Source organism: Manis pentadactyla, chromosome 11 (genome assembly GCF_030020395.1).
Source record: "Manis pentadactyla isolate mManPen7 chromosome 11, mManPen7.hap1, whole genome shotgun sequence".
NCBI classification, from domain to species: Eukaryota; Metazoa; Chordata; class Mammalia; order Pholidota; family Manidae; genus Manis; species Manis pentadactyla.
This window is the reverse complement of record NC_080029.1, coordinates 122532541-122551002: the sequence shown is the minus strand read 5'-3', so window position 1 is coordinate 122551002 and position 18462 is coordinate 122532541. Positions and strand designations below refer to the sequence as shown.

General features: G+C 58.6%; 1 protein-coding gene across 1 annotated transcript; it reads right to left on the bottom strand.

Moving 5' to 3' along the window:
* Window positions 1-7966: 7966 nt before the first annotated feature.
* On the bottom strand, window positions 7967-18073 carry SNX33 (sorting nexin 33). The gene is made up of 2 exons (XM_036907632.2): window positions 15555-18073; window positions 7967-9461 (listed from the first exon to the last, which is right to left on the bottom strand). Exons 1-2 carry the CDS (start codon window positions 17023-17025, stop codon window positions 9208-9210), a joined length of 1725 nt encoding a protein of 574 aa, XP_036763527.1. The 5' UTR covers window positions 17026-18073; the 3' UTR covers window positions 7967-9207.
* Window positions 18074-18462: the final 389 nt, after the last annotated feature.

Genomic DNA, 18462 nt, shown 5'->3' with positions numbered 1-18462 from the left:
GCAGCCCCCCCTTCTAGACAAGAGGGACATGGAGGCACTCTCCTTTTCTGGGCTTCAGCAGGGAGAGTGAGTGTGCAGCAAGGGGTCAGGTGCTCAGTCTAAGCACGCAGCCCCACCCCACTGATTCAGAGGACTGTCCCTGAGGTCAGGGGTGGGGTGGGTGGGGACCATCCCCCCCTCCAAGATAAAGGAGCCCCACCAGAACCTGCCTGCCGGGGGTGGGAGGGCCAGAGAACAAGGCCTTCCTGGAGGAGGAAGCCTGGGCTGGGCCCTGAAGGACAGGGAGTGCTGAGCTTGAGGCAGGGCATGAGGATGAGGGAAAGATGATGCGGAACCAGAGATATGAGGAGACCAGTGACCTGGAACAGACAGGGGCTCCGGGCGTCAGGCTGAGAGAGGTACCTGGGGAACCCCTGGCCTGATAGGGAGCAGCCCCCAGAAGCAAACTTGGCCCTGGAAGTGTTGGAAGCATGTTAATCCACACTGCTCACCTTCCAGGGCCAGCCCCTAAGGCGCAGAGCTCGGGGAGGGGGAATGGGGCTGCTGAGCCCCCGGGCCAGAACTCTGTCCCCAGTTTGAGTGGCCTCGGTTGCCCAACTACCAAGGATCACCCGAGAAGCCTTAGGGGTCAGCCAGGGTGGGATACCACCACCCTCCATACACACATACCCCACACTCACACATACATACCCAGCTGATGTCAGCTTAACTGGCCTGGGCTTCAGTGCCAGGGAAAGAGGACGCTGCTGCTGGGTGGGCTGGGATGGCACCGCCTCCTGCTAGCCAAGGGACAGGGAGAGGTTCTCCAGGCCACCCTGGCCTTGAACCTAGCCCTCCAAGGGGCTGAGCAAGAACTGGTACGTACACCCTTCTCACCCTTTCGCACCACATGCCTTGCTGAGGAAGAGGGAAATACTCCCTAGAGCGAGTCCCTGGGTCCTGGGGTATGGGAGGTGACCTCAGGGAGGAAGCACGCATTCAGCCACCAGCGGCCGCAGCAACACACACGTGCACATGCACATGCCTTCCCAGGACTGCACAACAGGCACAGCAGATACACTCACTAACAGCCACCGACTTGTGCACACCACAGTCTGCACACACATGCTCCCTGCGGACCTGAGTCACAGCCGCATACACATCTTGGGTCACCTGCTATGAGCCTGGCACTGTGCGAGGAGCTGAGGATACAGCTGTGGGCAAGACACACGAACACCAGCAGCCCCGAAGGCTGCCTTCTAACAAACAGATACATTTAAAATCTCTTTTGCTAAAATATTTGCAGATGAGATTGTGTGATTCTGGTGTTTTCTGGAAACAAGGGATGTGAGGGAGTAAAATATTGTCCCAGAGCTGATCATTGTTGAAGTTGAGGTGTGGTTACATGGGGATCCATTATATAAGGTTCTCTATTTTTGCATATGTTTAAAACTTATACACACATATCATTGGCAGTTGATAGTAAGTAAAATGAAGAAAAATAAGGTAGGGTATGGGGAAAGAGGACTAGGACTAGGAAGGCTCTTTAGATTGGATGGTCAGAGAAAGCTTCTCCGAGGAGCTGACGTTTTAAGCAAAGGCCAGAATTATCTGAGGCTTGAGCCACACAGACATCTGGAAGTACAGCCTAGACAGAGGGGACCAGCAAATGCAAAGGCCCTGAGGAGCAAGCAGGCTCGGTGTATGTGATGAGCAGCCAGCAGGAGTGGGTCTGCAGTTCTGTGCCCAAAGGTGACAGGGGTCTAAGGTGTTACTACAGAGGGCCTTGTGGGCTGAGATAGGGGTTTGGAATCTGGCAAAAGCATAGCAGGAAGCCCTAGAGGTTGGAAGCAGGGGACCTTCATATCTGATTTAGAATATGGTCCTAAAAGATCCCTCTGGTTCCTGTTAGACATCAGGGAGCAGGAGAAAGAAGAGCAGAGCAGCTTGGGGGCTACTGCAGTCGTCAAGGCAGCCCCAGTGCTGGTCGGGACCAGGAGGTAGGACGGCAAGAGAGGTCAGATTTGGGATCTCCTGTGAAGAGCTAAGGCTTTGCTCCTGGATGGATGTGGAGTGTGAGAGAAAGAGCAGAGCTGAGACTGATTCCAAGGCTTGGCCTGAGCTTCGGTATCAGAGGCGTTGCCTTTTCCAGGCTGGGGAGCACAGGGACAAGCGTGTGTGGCTGAGTGACTGCAGGCCCAGCACCGCCACAGGGGCCTACACACCGACAGACCCTTGGTGGCCACACAGCAGATGCCTGCACCCTGGGACACAGGCACAGACACAGACCCCAGTGCCCCACCTCTGCCTGCCCGGCCCCAGCCCAGTCTCAGCACTCACGGGACCCCCCCGTCTTAGCATTTCCCTACCAATTCGAACTCCCGCACACCACCCCACTTGCCCTTAAGCAAGAAGCCTTCTTACTCAAGTCTCCCCAGACACCACAGTCCTGCCCAGCCCCAGCTCCCTACCCTTGGCCTCATCTGCCCAGCCCCCTCGTCCATGGCCACATCCTTACTCCCACACCTCAGTCTGAGGCCCCACAGAAAATATCACTCAACGAATATTTGCTTGGTGCTCTTCCCTTCCACCTGCAGACTTAAAGGCACATGGCCACCTCCACCCACTACCTACAACCTGTCCCCCACCTCCTTGCTCCCCTTAATTCCCAGTTCTCATGCATTCACTGTATAGCAGGAAAGTTGCCCCTGCCCTGCCCAGCCTGCCACCTTGGAAGGGTGGCCTGATGCAGTGCAAAGGGGCACAGCTGTGCCAGGCAGACTGCAGCACCATCCACCATGGAGCTTTCATGACCTCACACAGGTGACGCAGCGCCTCTGAGCCTCCATCTGCTAGAAGACGTTGGCAATAGTTCTCACCCTCCAGACAGCTGTGGGCAATGAGATAAGTCATGGGAGGCACTTAGCCCGATGCCCAGCACACAGCAGCACAAAGCAGTGGTAGCTGTTGTATGCCCAGGCCCATCCCTGCAGTGCTGGCCTGTGTGGCTTTGAGGCCACAGCACACCTAGAGCAATGCCAGTGCCCACACTTACGAACTTGTGCCTCTGTGTAATCATGATAACCATTACTTGAGTAATGTTGGGGGAAACAGACTGAGTGGTGACCTTGCCTGAGGTCCCTCCATCTGGGGAAGGCCTGAGCCTGCATGTCTTAACCCTTAGGCCATGCTGTCCTCTGTACAGTGGTACACGTGACTATCAGTGGCCCAGTGGACTCCTCCTGCCCTGGACTGACGAACACTATGACAGCCAGGAAGCCCCAAAGGGGCTGCTCCCTGTGAAAACAGGGCAGCAACACAGGGAAAGGCCCAAGGTTCGGAGGTGGCCGGGGGTCTGGTCCCATGCCCAGCCCTGCCACCTACCTACTGGGTGGCCTTAAAGGGCTCCCTGGATCAGTTCATCTCACTCACGAAGTCAGGTAACAACATTCCTGTCCCTGCCTCCCCAGGGCTGCTCTAGGGCTCTGCTCACAGGCTGGTAATCCCAGCCGTCCTTACTGAGCACTTGCTGGGTGCAGGCGTCCAGCCGATGGGTTCTTCTCATGTAACCCTACTAACAGCCACCTGGACCTCCTGCTATAAATGGAGAAATGGAGGCACGGAGCTGTTAAGAAACAAGTATGTATAGGGTAGGATTTGCACTCAGGCTCAGCCAATACCCAGGTCTTCTCTCCAGGCGGTGGGGGGTAAAAAAGCAGGGGGTGTTGCTATCTGGGGGGCAGCAGGGCTGTCTAGTGGAGGCTCATACCCCCCCCCAGAGAGCACTCCTGCTAAAATGGCAACAAGGGGGATCAGGTCAGCCCAAAGGAGGCTCCAGGTGCCACCAGCCTCCAGCTCCTACGTCAGGCATCAGTCATTCGCCGCCCGACACAGGAAGCCCAGGCCTGGGCCCCATCTCACACTGGCTGGCAGCACCCCCCTTGCTGGTCCCCGTTTCCCAGTCTATACACGGATGGTAGATGCCTACACTGGGGGAGGGTAGCAGCCCCAGAGGCTGGGAGACCCCAGAGTAGTGGGGACGGGGACCCCTTCCCAGGAAGAGCCCCAAAGAGACAGCCTAGCCTCGGAAGACTCAAGGTTGCACAGGGTGCCTGAGAGGCCCCCCAGAACTCCTGCCTGAGCACGTGTTAGGAGCTATGGGATGAGCAAGAGCCCCAGATGGGGCACAGACCGTAAAAGGGCCTCTGTCAACCCTCTGAGGCTCCTGGGGCCTACAAGGCACAGGGGTAACTGAGGGGATCCTGAGCACCCAGACAGAGGAAGGGCCAGACCCGGAGAGGCTGCGGGATGGGCACCAAGGGGGCGGGGGGCGGGAACGTAGGGTAGGGCAGGTGGCCAGGGGGTCCGATGCTGACCCAGGACCTCAGAGCTCTGCAAGAACCCACGCAGCCAGGAAAAGAAAAGAAAAAAAAAATGTATCCCAACGCCAGAAGAAAATGACTAAAGTTTGAATTATCTACAGGACTAGACATCAAGTAATAAACTGAACCCAACTCAAACAGGTATATACAAGCGACCTTTAATGAGGGATGCAGGCAGATCTCCTACGGGGGTCAGTCTGGAGAAGTCAGCGTGCCGGGGGCCTGACTGCGTCTGCAGGCGAGCGGCCCCCAAGACCTACACGCGCCCTGTGGAAAGGAGGGGCCGCGGACTTGATTCGAGGTTCCTTCTCTACCATGTGTTAGAATGAGAAAACGAAGAGAGATTCAGGTCAGTTACAGAAAAGTGATGTTCCTCGCACATGTTTGTAAACAGAGGTCCTGAGTCACCACGGGCGCCCCAATGCCACACCATCATCAGCCTCTCGGGGGGCTACGGGACTCACCCTACCCTCAAACCTTCTCACATTTCAGCCCTTGGGGCTGCCAGCCTCCGGAGCAGAGACCTGCTGCTCCCTCTTTCTCTGGACCAAGCGAGTTAATCAAGGTGACCAAGTAATGAAGCCAGAGAGCCGGGGAGAGCGCAGCTCTGGCCTCGCTGCGTGATCCCAGGCCAGTCCCGTCCTCCTCCGGCCAGGCCATGTCCCGGTCTCTCCCCCTGGGAAATGGAAGAATGACGCCCACCTGGCTGCTGGGCAGACCCGGGCAGCCGCAGCTGTGTGAGGCACTGCTCTTTAAACAGCCTGGACTAGGCTAGGGTTGGACTAACAAAACCAAACCAAAGGAAAAAAAGGTTTGTGTTAAACTATGTTGAGAACCCCAGAGCCGGGTTTTACAATCAGCCCTTCTGAGCTGTCTGGGGGAAGTGAACTTTTATTTTTCTGCATGATCTTTTTGCCAGGCTCACCATTTCCTTCTGCCGCCCAGAGGGAGAGAGATACTGGAGCTGAACTGGTGAGGAAGCAGGTTGGGTGGGTGGAGCGCAGAGAAGGCTTGGCTCCCGGAGGTCTGAGTCAGCAGGCAAGCAGGCAGGGCGGGCCCCAGTCCTCGCAGGCCTGGGGAGGAGACGGAGCAGGAATGCTCCTCCCGCCCAGGCCCAGGCCCGAGCCCTGCCTGCTGCATCCCGGCGGCGGCTCACGTGGACGCTGAGGCCTCAGCTCTGGCCTGAGAGTTGGGAGATGCCTGGAGCTTTGTTGCGTGGGTTCAGCCAGGGACCTTCTGAGGCTGCCTGGCTCTGGGGACTCGCCCAGTGGTAGGCAAGGCTGAGCCACTATAGGAGCTATAGGAGCTGGGCTTTGGCCTCAGCATCCCCCAGACCTACTGGGTGACACAGCCGGCTGCCACCCCTCACTAGACCTCAAGTTCCCTGTCTGTGCAATGAGGAATTGAACTTGTCAGATGGTGGATGATCACGGCTGGCACCCCCGGGGTGGTGCAGGTTCAGTCCAGGCACAGTTCCATGTGTGTCACACCTCTGTTGTGTGCATGTAGGACTTGGTGGCCATATGTGTCTGTGTGTGTGTCACTGTGTGAGGGTTATAGTCGGTGCACAGGACTGTGTATGGGTGTGAATCATGACATGACTGAGACTGACAGAGTGAATGAACAATGATGTGTGAGAAGTGGCTGAGTGTGGATGTGGCTGTGAATGTGAGAATGTGTATCATTGTGCCTGGGAGTGCAACTATGCTAGCACATGACCATGCATATGTGCATGTATGGCCAGGCATGGCCTATGTTCCCGTGTGCAGGTTGTGAGGCTCTGTGACTGTCTGTTTTCAGTTGGGTAACTCTGTCCCTGACCATGTGGACATGTGGATGACTGTGTGGCTATGCCACAGCACAGGGGGTGGTGCCACTCTGAGGCACCTATCTCCCCCAGCCCCGGCTCTGCTCCAGCTGTGGCATAGCTATGGCACAGTGGTTCACGGATGGCCCTCCTATATCCAGGAGGCAACAGGATACAGAACTGAGGGCCACCTCCATCCCCAACCCCCACAGATGGCCACAAAGAAGACTCCTCTCCCGGGCTTGGCCAAGATGAGGATCAAGGGTCCCCCACCCCCGCCCCCAGGTCCTGAGAGCTGCCCAGCGCAGAAAGAGAGGCCTTGTTTTCTGTCCCTGCCTCCCCGTACCAATGTGAAGGAGGGAACTAGAGGCAGCTGGGCCCAACTCAGGCTGGAACATCTGCCTGACATGTGACTGGGGCCAGCCAGCAGGTCCTGCCACCACCAGGACACCCCCAACCCTGCTACTAGGCCCTAGTCCCCTGCTGGAAGGGCCTCCAGCCAGCCCAGCCCGAATTCAGATTCTCCCAACATCCCAGTCAGCAGAGAGACAGAGAGAGAGACCAGAGAGAGGGGCTGGGACATCCTCACTTCCCAGCACACACACACCTGTCCTGGCCTGGAGACCTCGGGATACCTGGGGCAGGCTGGGCCCGGCCCAAGACTTCAGATTCTGACTTTTCTCCTAGGCCCAAGTCCCTCCTGAGAAAATTCAGACCCATTCCCTCACGCTGAGGATGGGAAGCATGGGAAGGGACCCCCTCTCAAAGAAGGGACGCAAGAAGGCAGTAATACTCTCAGGGCAGGGGGCACAGATGGGACTTCCCAGGCACTGCGGGTCAAGAGGGGCGTCCCCCCACCCCTGCCCAGACAGGCCTTGGGAAGAGCCTCCCACCATCCCTGTGGCTGGGGTGCCCTCTGCTAAAGGCCGTCTACAGGGCAAAGCTGGGAAGAGTTAGTTAAGGGCGGGAAGGCCTTTGGATGGGTTGGAAAGTGAAGGAAGGAGGGCAGGGAAGAGGGAGGGGAAAATTCCACAGAAAGTCCCAATCTGACCTAATTTTGACCCAGGGCCAGAGGCCCATCCCAGAGTGTCTCTGAGGACACACTTCCCTGAACGAGGAGCCTTTGCTACGCCCTTGTCACTGGGTCTGCACCCCGTGCCCCCTCCCACTGCACCGAGCCCCCCGGGCCCCGGCCTGCGGGCCTCCCCCAAGTCCCCGCTGCCGGCGGGAGAACCGTGGGTCGCACCAGCGCTCCTCGTCCCTGCGCGTGGACAGATTCCTGTGCTCCTGACCGGGCACGGCTGGGGGTCCTCCTCAGTTCCAGCACGGAAGCCACTACAGGGACGCGCGCCCTGCTGCTTGGGGAAGGACAGAGTCTCTGAGAAGCCCCACCTCTCCTGGAACAGACCTCTCCTGGGGCACGGCTGGGACCAGCCTGCCTGGGCAGAGGAACCCCCTGTGGATTAGACTGTCCTGAGACGTGACCTCCTGTCCTCCTCACGCGACCCTCTGCCTGGACGATGGAGAAGCACGGCGAGACCCCTGGCAGGACTCGGCCCATCTGAGATGAGAAGTGGGGCCTGGGAGGGTGCACATCCGGCTGGGGTCCACGGCCCCTCTGGCACCCCACCTGGCGCTTCCCACCCATACAGCCCTCCCCACAACTTTTGAGGTTCTAGGGTAGATTTTGCACCCATCAGGATTCCAGAATGTGGTCCAACAGCTCTCAGGAACAAGAGGGTTTTATCCTTCCCCCACTCTCATCCCCTCCGGGATCCAAATAAGTAAAAGTCATGCCTTTGTTATCTTAACTGTAAAAGGTTTATCAAGAAAACAAGAAAGAAAGAAAAATGATTCAGGCAGTAGCCAGGAGGGAGCATGACCTCCTGGGGGCGCCAGCGGCGGCCCCTGCCAGCCCCCCTACCCACTGCTGGACCCCGCGCCGGCCCAGGGGGAGGGAGCAGCCTCCTCGAGGATGAACATGGTGGGAGGCAGCACGACCTGACTGGGAGCTGGGGCTCCCACCACAGGCTGGCGGTGGCACGTGGGCCCAGGACCCTTGGGCAGTGCAACAAGAAGGATTCTGGGGTTCACAGGGACCAAGGAGCCTGAGGGCCAAGCCCGCTCGGAGTGTGGGGAGCTACTGCTGGTGAACTCAAATATGCGGTAACTTTTAGGCGTCACCCCCAGGAAGGTGCCACCAGGGTCGTAGGGTCCGTAGCTTGTCACAGCACCTTGAGCCCAGGGAATAGATGCTGCGTGGTCCACTAACCAGGGGGTGACAGGGGCTCAGCAGGTGCAGGGAGTCAAGAAAAGCTGGCCTGCAGCCCCTCCTGGGGGGATGGGGGCGGGGCAGGGACTGAGACCGGAGAGCAAGGAAGAGGCTTCCCTTCTGTCCTGCAGGCCAGGGTCCCCACCATGGGGGCACCAAACTTGCTTGAGAAAGGTGAGGGAGAGGAGAGGGCTGTTCTCGTGCCTCCAGACCTTTGCCCACACTGTCCCTCTCTTTTGAATGTCCTCCCCACCTGCTGTCGCCATTTACTGTCTGGCAGGTTCTTACCATTCTCCGAGACACTGCTCGAATATCACCTACTCTGTGGATCTTTTCCTGACCAGCAGCATGAATGGTCCCTTCTGTGAGCTTCCAGGAACCTCTTATTTACCACTGGTCACTCTGCGCTGCCCTTGTCTATTTCTGTGTCTGACCCCACCTCCACTGGAGACATCCCAAGGGCAGCCCTGGGTACCCAGCCTGACCCAGAGCTGCAGCAGGCCCCAGTGTCTGCTGAATTGGCAAGGGGATGGTGGCCAGGTGAGCAGGCGCTGTAGGTTCTGGGGAGGCCAAGGCCGTGGCCTTGCCTCAAGTGACTGACTGGCAGCCCAGGCCTCACCCCTGCTGCGCTCCCAGCTCTAAGGCACACCCATGATTCCTCCAAAGTCCACCCCCACCCTCCTCGCCACTGCTGGGAGGGGAGGCCTGGACAGCAGCGGCACTGTGGAAACGGGCCTTGGAGCGGGGAGGGAGCCAGGTGCGTGTGGTCAGAGGTGGTCGTACATGCGCAGCGTCTTCTCCAGCTGCTGGCCTACCCGCTGGTAGAAGAGGATCTGCTGGCGCAGGTAGTTCTGCATCATGTGCTTGAAGTCGAGCTCACGGCGCTGGTGGAAGTGGTTCATCTCGGCCTGTAGGGCGAAGCCCACCACACGGCAGCGCCTGCGGATGCCGTCCGCCTCGTCCTGCGCCATGCGGCCCTCATCGCTCATGCGCTGGCTCTCCTTCACCTTGGCGAAGGCTCCTGGCACAGGCAAGCGGGGGACAAGGGAGGCTAGGGCTCTGGTCTCCCGTTGGCCCTCTGTACCTCCCATGAGCCCTCTGGTGAGCAGACAGGCTCAACTCAGACTTCACTCCTGGACTCCAGACCCACGGCTCCAGCCACCTGGGTGTCTCCACCAGGATGTCCCCCAAACCCTCACCTGCAGCACAACTTCTCTCCAAACCTATGGCACCACCAGCAGCCCATACCCAACCAGTCACAGCCCTGCCAGCCATACTGACATCCAGGATCAGGCTGTCCCCACTCAATATAAGCCTCATCATCTCTCCCTCAGGCTCTTAATTCAGCTCAGACATCACCTCCTCCAGGAAGCCTTCCCTGCAACCCCCACTGCACTAGGTACCCCCATTGCTCCCAGGTGCCGTGGGCTTTCCTCACCCACAGCTCTTAACATCCTGTGCTTTCTCTGTTTCCCTGGGCTGTGGGCTGTGAGCTCTGTGTTGAGAGGTCAATGTCTCTAGTACCCAGAATAAGGCCCAGCCCATAGCAGATCTTGATACTGTCTGCTGAGCTGACTGGAACTGTTCCTCAATGAACTACTAAAATAGGCCCCCAAGGGGCTTCCCACATAGGCCTCAGCCTCTAAGAGTTTCTCCACAGTATCTGAAGAGCAGCCAAACTGGGCACCCATAGCTCCAACCCCCTTCCCTGTCTCCCCTCTGTCTGCAAAACAAGGTCCACACTCATTCACCTGCCCGAGAGGCCCTCTGGGAGTTGGCCCCAGGACCCACTCCACACTGATGCCATGTTTATCAAGTTCACTCTGCTCTTTCCTACCCTCCTACCTCTGCCCACTGGATCCCTATGCATAATTCAAAGCCCCATTCAGGCTCAGGTGCCATCTCTACACCAGAAACTCCCAGTGTCCCCAGGCAGAACGCCTCCCCCGTCTCACCTCTCCCAGGTTCTGCCCATCCCCATCGCACTGCTGATTCTAAACAGTGCCTCAAAGGCCACCTGCAGTTTTCCTTTGTGTGTGACTCCCCCACATAGAGGCCTTGCCCCTCCCCATTGGGGCCTCCAGGGGAGGAGAGGAGACCTTGTAACCACCAGGTGACAGACGGAAGGTGACGGATGAAGCTGAACGGGGAGCCCAATTTAGAAGAATCTACAAGCAGCTGGTGAATGGATTTCAGTTCTGAATGAACAGGCACGTAACTTGGGGGGGCAGCCTGGGGGGACAGCCGCAGACAGCCGCGGGAGAAGGAAGCAGCCTGCCTGCACGCTCCTCACAGGCGTCAAGGAATCCACTGTGCAGAGTAAGGAAGTGGGAGGGGCGACATGGACAGCACACTCCTGAGCACCTCAAAGCACCCACTGCGTGCAAACAGCACACTCACTATCCCCGCTTTCCACTTCTCCTTAAGGAGGAGGGCTTCAGGTCACACGGGGGAACGTAGGAACCACAGTGCTCCTCATGGGAGACCTTCACAAGACTGTACATCAATGACACGTTAATAAAGAAAAAGAAAAAGGAGGGGGCCTTCAAGATGTATTCTTTTTAGTCTCACTCAAGTTGTCCAATGCATTCAAGATCCTTTTACTGAGCATTTACTGTACGCCAGGCCCAGGGCTCTATATGCTAGAAATAACCCTGGAGGCCGTTAGAAGGGGCAGCACCCATACTGGTTGGCAAGTGCATGGCTAATTGGCTAATAGCGGCATTTGGAATAGACAGAGACAAGTGTCAAGATTCTCCAGGGCTGCCTGCACAGCACCCAAACGAACTCTGCAGTCCACCCAGTCCCTGCGCCTCCTGTTCCGTCCCGACTAGGCAGCAGAGGAGGGGTCACCCGCAGCCTAGAATGAGGACCTATTAAGAGACTTCTCCAGAGTTGGGGAAGCCCTAGAGGGCAGCTGCCTAGTCCTCACCTCCACGCCCTGCTGTACAGAGGGAAGAGGCCCTGAAGGGGAGGGACTTGCCCGAGAGCTCCCAGCCTCCTTCCTGCCCGGCACAGTAGGGAGCCCACGCCAGGTTACCCAGGCATCTGTGTGGGGACCCCAGACAATGGACTCAGGGATTCGATAGGAAGGATTGTAAGGAGTCAGGTAGGAAACAGAAGGACAAAGAAGCTGGAGTTAAGCTTCGGCAAAATGAACGAGCCTGGATCCCACCTGCCTAAAAAAGGCTGGATGCGGTGGGGGTGGACCTGCACTCAAGAGGGTTTTTCTGACAATGGCCTTGGAGAAAGGGAAAAGTCCCTTGTGCTGATGAGGAGACTGAGGCCTAAATAACAGGAATTAATCCACTTTAACTGCTAGGTATCCACAGACAGGCAGGGAGCCAGGGATGGAGCAAAAGACCCAGGGAAGAAGGGGAGGTGGAGGCCCCATCCTGATCTCTGTCACCTCTCCACCCTGTGACTCAGATCTGAGGAAGGCACCAGCTGACACTAAGGCACCCCAGAGACAGGCTGGGAGTCAGGGCTCAGGCCTGTCTAGCATCCCCCAAACATTCCACTTAGGACCCAATCTGAGAACTCAGGACCCAGGGGAGTCTGCTGTCCTAGCAGGTGCCCTATAGGCTGGGTCCCAGCAACCAGGAAAGGAGGTTGACACTTCAGAGCCCCAGAGTCCCAGGCATACTCCCTAAACTCCCACCTTAATCCACCCTGTCCCCACCTAGCTACCACCCACCCAAGGTTGGGGACAAGAGGTCTGAGGCCTAGCCCAAGCTGTGTCACCTCCAGCAGGCCACTGCTCTCACCTGGGCTGCAGGTCTCCCACTGTCAAATGGAACACGCTAGACTAGATGTGACCCTGCTAACAGCTGCTCACAGTGGTCTAGTGCTTTAGAGTTGCCAGGTCTGTAAGATGAGATAATAAAAGCACCCACTCTGTAGAATAGTTGAGGTTTAATGGAACCTCAACTGCATGTGTAAAGTACTTAGGACAGCACCTAACAGCAAGAGCACCAGGCGCTACATGCAACTGGGTGCAAAGTGCTTTTCAGTCACAACAAGAACCAGCTGGTGGTGGCTCAGGCAACACGATCCTCTTTGTTTACAGAAGCCTAGGAATGCAGACAGAGGGAGGGTTAGATGATGGCCCAGAATACAGAGGTTGGACCCCCCCCTGTCCCCCGAGTCAATAGCTTGGTCCTTCGAGGGCCACTTTGCCCTGGCCAGCCTGTGAGCTCCAGGGCCCCTCCCAGTATGCTCTGGGGTCCTGGGCTTGCCTCCCACCTGCTGAGGATGCCAGATGAATTCACTAGCACACCCAAACCTCCCTCGGTCCCTCTCTTCTTGTTCATCTGCCCCAGGAACCCATCCTTGGGAAGCTCCCTCCCCCACGTGTTTGGCACAGCGGAAAGAGCCTGGGCTATGGAATCTGACACACCTGGGCTCCGGCTCCTGCTCCGCCTACCGTCCTGCCCCACTGCACTGCACCTGTAAAATGGAGGGGACCACACCAGCCTCCCTGGCTTGTGATACACCTTAGGACAGGGTCCTGCCCTGGCAGGCTCTCAGGTAGGGGCCCTGGACAGTCACCGTTTCCCCTTGCTGTCCCAGGGTAACTATTATTAGGCTTCAGTTCACTCCCAAAATTGCCCTGGTATGGATGGTTAATTAAATGGTTGTCCTTCTCTTGGGAGACCACTGGACCGAGCGCCAGGGCCAGGGCCAGAGCATAGACAGGCTGGTGGGCCTCACTGCAGTGCCAACCCAGCTCCAAGTCCCATTTTACTAAGGTGGACACTGAGGTTAGAAAACTCTCCCAGTCACCTGAGAGGCAACATTTGTCCAAATCCTGGTCCCCTGACCCCACTAGGGCCTCCCACCTCCCTTCTTCCATGGGCTCCCACACACACTCACCACCTTTCAGATATCAAGACAGGCTGGACAGAGTCCTGGGGACCCAAGGCCCAACTTTCCTGCTCCTTCCTCTGAGAAAAGGCTCTATCTTCAGGGCCAGCACGGGACCCCTCTTCTCCCCATCAGGCCACGGTCCCCCCAAAGCTAGACCAATTCTGTGTCAGCCAGAGTCCAAGCCCCGTTCCTAACTTGCATGCCCATAGGCCTAGGGATGGCAGTGCAGAGCCCGGAAGGAGGGAGGGTCACCCCAAAAGGGAGAGGGGCCTCCGGGTGAGAGAGGGTGGGTGCACCTCTGCCTAAGGTTGGACATGTTACCCCAGAAGACTCCTGGCCTCTTACCCTTCGGAACACTTCAAGGGGAAGCTCAGAAAGAGCCTCTCTTGGCCTGTCTCTCTTCCCCAGGGTCAGAAAGGCCATCTAGCTTCACTCCCTCCTGCTTCGGTGCGAGCCTAGAAGTCCTAGGTATGGCGTTGCCTTTCCCCCACAAGCCTGGGTGAGGGTCCCCAGCCGGTGCACGGGGCGGCTGCTCAGTCGCATGCTCCTGCTTTCCCCATCCCACTGCCCACGCAGGAACGTGTCACCCGAGGAGCTGGCTGAACCAGCTCTCCCAGGGCCTAGCACAGCAGTGAGCATGGTTCTACCTCTGCACAGGGAGACACCTGCCCCAGTGGGCCCCAGCCAGGCCAGCCATCTCCCCTGTCCTGTCCTACCCTAGAGCTCAGAGACAGCTCTTAAGTCTCGCTCTGTCCTCACCAGACCCTCCTCAGGTGTCTCTCGCCCCCCCACCCTTTAAGGCCTAAGAACTCACTGGGTTCACCCTCCCTCATTTTATACACCTAAGGCCCAGAGAGAGGACACTTCCCAGGGCCATGGAGCGAACCGAGGGCGGAGCTAAAACTAAAACTCAGGTCTCCCGTCTTCTGAAGCTGGAGGAAGAGGGAAGCAGTGGGGACAAGACTGTGGGATGAGTAGAAAGGGCAGAGAGGATGAGGAGGGAGAGAAAGCAGGAGAGCAAAGGGGGCTGCGAACTGGAGAAGTTCTGGAAGTCGACCTCCTGGTAAAGGAGAGCGGGGCTGGTTTACTCCAGACCCTCCTTGGTACCAAGGTAGGCACCGAGCCTGGGGGACAACAAATGCCATCAGCTCAGGCTCAGTTCAGAGGCCTGCCTCCCGGGCCCCACCCAGAGGAAAACTCTCTACCAAGCCAGGCCTGACCTCAGGGTTCAGGGGCCAGGGAGCCAGCCCCACGCCCTAGAAGTCCTTCCTGACTTCCCAAGCCGCCCAGGGAGGACCACACCTCTCTCCTGACATCTGCCCTGCCTGTTGTCCCTAGGACTCAGACACCTGCCTGAAGAGCCCCCGACTCACTCGCTGCTCAGGCAAGAAGAGAAGCCACGCTTGGAAAAGGGGAGTTAGACGGGCCATGTGGATGATGCTTTGGACCCCTGGTTCCTCCCCCGGCCCAGCCGGGGTGACCCAACACGACCCCAGATGATTCACTTCCCTGGCAGTTCCTTGACAGCCTCGCAGTAACAGACAGGGACCCATCCTGTCCCTACCCCCCAGAGGGGGCAGTGGGAACTGAAAACATGGCTGGGCTTGGGAGGTGGCCAACATGGACATGTCCTTGGGGAGGCACAGGAGGAAAGTACAGTCTCAGCTGGGCCATGGACTCCCTATACAACCACCCTTTTGTGGACACCAGCGTCTTCATCTGCAAGATGGTGACAGTGAGCCTCCCACACAGGGAGCCTGCAGATAGGCTACGCAGTAATGAAAACAGGCTCTGACACCGCCAAGGCGGGGCGGTGAGCATGTGAGGAGTGAGAAGACAGGCCGCACGCTACGTACACTCTTGTTATCTGGGTCTGTGTCCACGTGCCCCATAGGTCTGTGTTCCCCTCCAGGGCAAGGCCTGGGCCCTGGTCATCTCCACGTTCCCAGACACAGGCTGATACTTGGAGCGTTCAGTGCATAATGGGTAAATGAGTAAATGAGACAGAAACAGAGAAAATGAATGAATGAATGAACAGACAAGAAGGTAAACAGTGAGCTCTATGAGGACCTGTCCACGATAATATCTCTGCACCTAGAGTAGCACCTGCCCCATAGCAGGTGCTCAACACACCTGCTGAATGAATGAATGAGACAGAACAGAAAGACTAGATGAGGCCATCTTCACATCGCCCGTGCCCAGCAGAGGACAGTCAGTCAGCGTCTCCAGCCCATACTGGCCTTACCTTTCTGCAGGTGGATGATGTCAGGGAAGTTGGAGAGCAGGCCCTGGTACAGAGACAGTGTGTCGAGCATCTGGAAGAGGTCATTCTTGGGCTGTTCAGCGAACATCTCACCCACGGCTTCATAGGTGCGGCCCGTGTGAGAAATGGCACTGTTGAGGGCCTCAGAGCTAAAGGGGGGGTCCATCTGGAAGGCATGACTGACGGCCTGGAAGGCATTGCCCAGCTTCTGGAACTCTTTGCGGAAGCCCCCCGCATGCTTACGCACCAGCTCCGAAGCTACAGTGCTGAGCTGAAGGACGCTATCGTCCATCTTCTTGCTGAATGCCTTGAAAGTATCCACGCGGTCCTCCACGTCCTGCAGGTCCTGGTGCTCCGTGGGTATCTGGAAGGTGAGCAGGAAGCTGGCACCCACCATCTCATCCTTCTCTGCCCGGCGTTTGCCCATCTTCCACTGTTTGTCATCCAGGCAGCTGAGGAAATGCTGAAAGCCCTCATACTGGGACAATACAGGGTGGCTGGTCATGTGGTCCATCCAGAGGATGAGCCGCCGCTTCCGCTTCTCAATGAAGTCCTCCTCGAACCGGCCCGTGGCCTGCTTCTCCGGCAGGTGAGGCACTGAGATGACAGTGAACTTGTGCAGGAGGCGATTATAGAGCCAGTCGAAGTGTTTGTAGCGCCGGTAGACAGGCGAGCCAGCGTGCGTGGGTGTGAGCTTGTAGGAGATGTAGCTTTTGATGCCCTTGAATTTGGTCTGTTTGGTGGGGTCCTCCACTGAGCAGGCGAATGGGTGGGGGTTGGCCCTCCACTGGGGGCCACGAGGACCCATTTCAATGGAGTATGTCTCGGCGATCTTCGCCATCATGGGCACATCACCTAGGATAAAGGCCTCCACTCCAGAGCGCACAAAGCATGAGAAACGGTTGAGGTTGCGCCCCACCACACTGCCGCGCTTGGCAGATGCCAGGCTGTCCTGCCGCTCCAGGGGCGGCTTGGGCCGGAAGGCCATGTGCTGGCTGGGATAAGCACCAGGGTAGGAGAGGTTGAGTGGGGGGTGCCCGTTGGTACCCAGCCCGCCAGCCCGTGGCTCCTCCACCACAGTGCACCCATCATCCCAGTCATCCCAGTCATCGTCCTCATCCTCCTCAAAGCTGCCCTGGTTTGAGAGGAAGCCACCGTGCCCACCGCTCCTTGAAGGGCTGGCCACGCTGGAGCTGTCGTACAAGCTCACCTGGGTGCCCAGAGAGCTTGCGGGACTGCGGGAACAGTCTGCGTGGTTGGAGCTGGGGCCAGAACGGATGATCTCCACGTAAGAGGCGGGGAAGAGCCCCGTCTCCCCCCGGCTGTTCTGGCCCTGCAGCCAGCCATCCAGTGAGGTCTCGCTGAAGACGATCAGGTCCTCATTTTGCTGGACGCTGATTTCTTCCTTGTTCTCGCTGCAGAAGTCGTAGAGAGCCCGGCCTCTCAGTGCCATGGCTGGGCCTGTGGTGGGAGAGGGTAAGGGGAGGGTCTGCCTGCAACTGGGGACACTCACCAGGGTGCCCAGGAATGTACTAGCAACTAGAGGCCTTTCACAGCAAATCAGTGTCTCAGCCCTTAAGGGGGGTCTCAGCACCCACAGATTCTGTCCAGCCCCCCTCTTTTCAGAATAATGTCCATGGTCCAGAAACTGCCCTATCAGATCTCCTGACACAGTCCTGTGAGCAGGGAGGGCTCACGCCCATAGTCCTCCTGCGGCAGCCCCTGAAGGGGGATGTCTCTCCAGCCTCTCTCTCCCAGAGAGAAAGTCAAGCGACTCGTATAAATCAGCTCTGCAAGGGCAAGAAGTCGACGCTTTCCGCTGGAACAACACCTTTCCAGAAACCCTGCAGCCGTGGCTCCCAGCTCCTTGCGGCTCCCCCGGCCTTGGGCCCCTCTCACATTCCTCTGCAGACCTGCTCCTTCCTCCTTCCTTCTCCTCCTCCTGGGCCACTGGGTTTTCAAAAATCCGGAAAATCCAAGAGGGGCGAGAAGAAAAGCAGCAGCGTCCTGAATCGGGTCCAAGGGTGGATGTGTCCGGCTTCACAACAAGCCAGGCCGGGAAAACAAGCACCGAGGCCACCCAGCAGGCCGCCAACTCTTCTTCCCCGGCCGGCAGGGCGCCCTCTCCCCGCCCCACAAGGGGCCGGTCCCCACCCCCAAGGGACGCGACGAGGCACTCGGGCGACTTCTGGCCACCGGCTGAGTGGCCTCTTTTGTTTGCCTGATTCCTCGGCAGTTTCTGTGCCCAAAGCTGCCTCTGATCCGCGTGGGAAGAGCCCCGTCCCAAGGTGATCCGCGCGCAGAGCGGCCGGACCCCCGCCCCTGGCGCGCACGCACACACCCAACGGGCGCCGCGGGGAGGGCTCCGGCGAGCAGACGGCGCGCCCGGTGGTCTGCCGTAGGGCCTCCTCTCGGCCCCGCACGGGCGGGCGGCCGAGCTGCGCCCCCAGCCCGCCTTCGGGAGCACTCGCAGCCCCTCGGCGCAGCCAGCGAGAAGCCAGCTCCAAAACAGAAGAAGAAGGGGGAAAAAAGGATTCCGGGAGGCGGCGTCCGGGGGGAGGAGGGAACAGCCTGGGGGAGGGAGATGGGGAGGGAGGCGGAGGAGGGCAGGCCGGGGAACCGGGCGAACTCCCGGCACTTCCGTGCGTGCGGGCCGGGCAGGGACGACCCGGCTCCGCCCTCCCGCGGCCCGCGCCCCGCCTGCCCCTGGCTCCTCTCCTCCGGCCGCTCGCCCTCTCGCAGTGGCGCTGCGATGGCTTGCGAGAGACGACGACCCGGGACCCACCAGGGGGCCGCGGGCCTCCAAGACCGGCTCCCGGGGCGGCGCACCCCCAGCCCGTCCCCCCTCGCGGGGAGACACGCCTCGCCCCCGGGAGTTTGAGCGCCGCGC

Bases quoted from the DNA above. Each gene is read 5' to 3' on its own strand.
- SNX33 (XM_036907632.2), bottom strand. From the start codon at position 17,025: ATGGCACTGAGAGGCCGGGCTCTCTACGACTTCTGCAGCGAGAACAAG. The intron at 9,462-15,554 runs GTAAGGCCAGTA...TGCCTGTGCCAG, and splicing joins CATCATCCACCTGCAGAAAG to GAGCCTTCGCCAAGGTGAAG.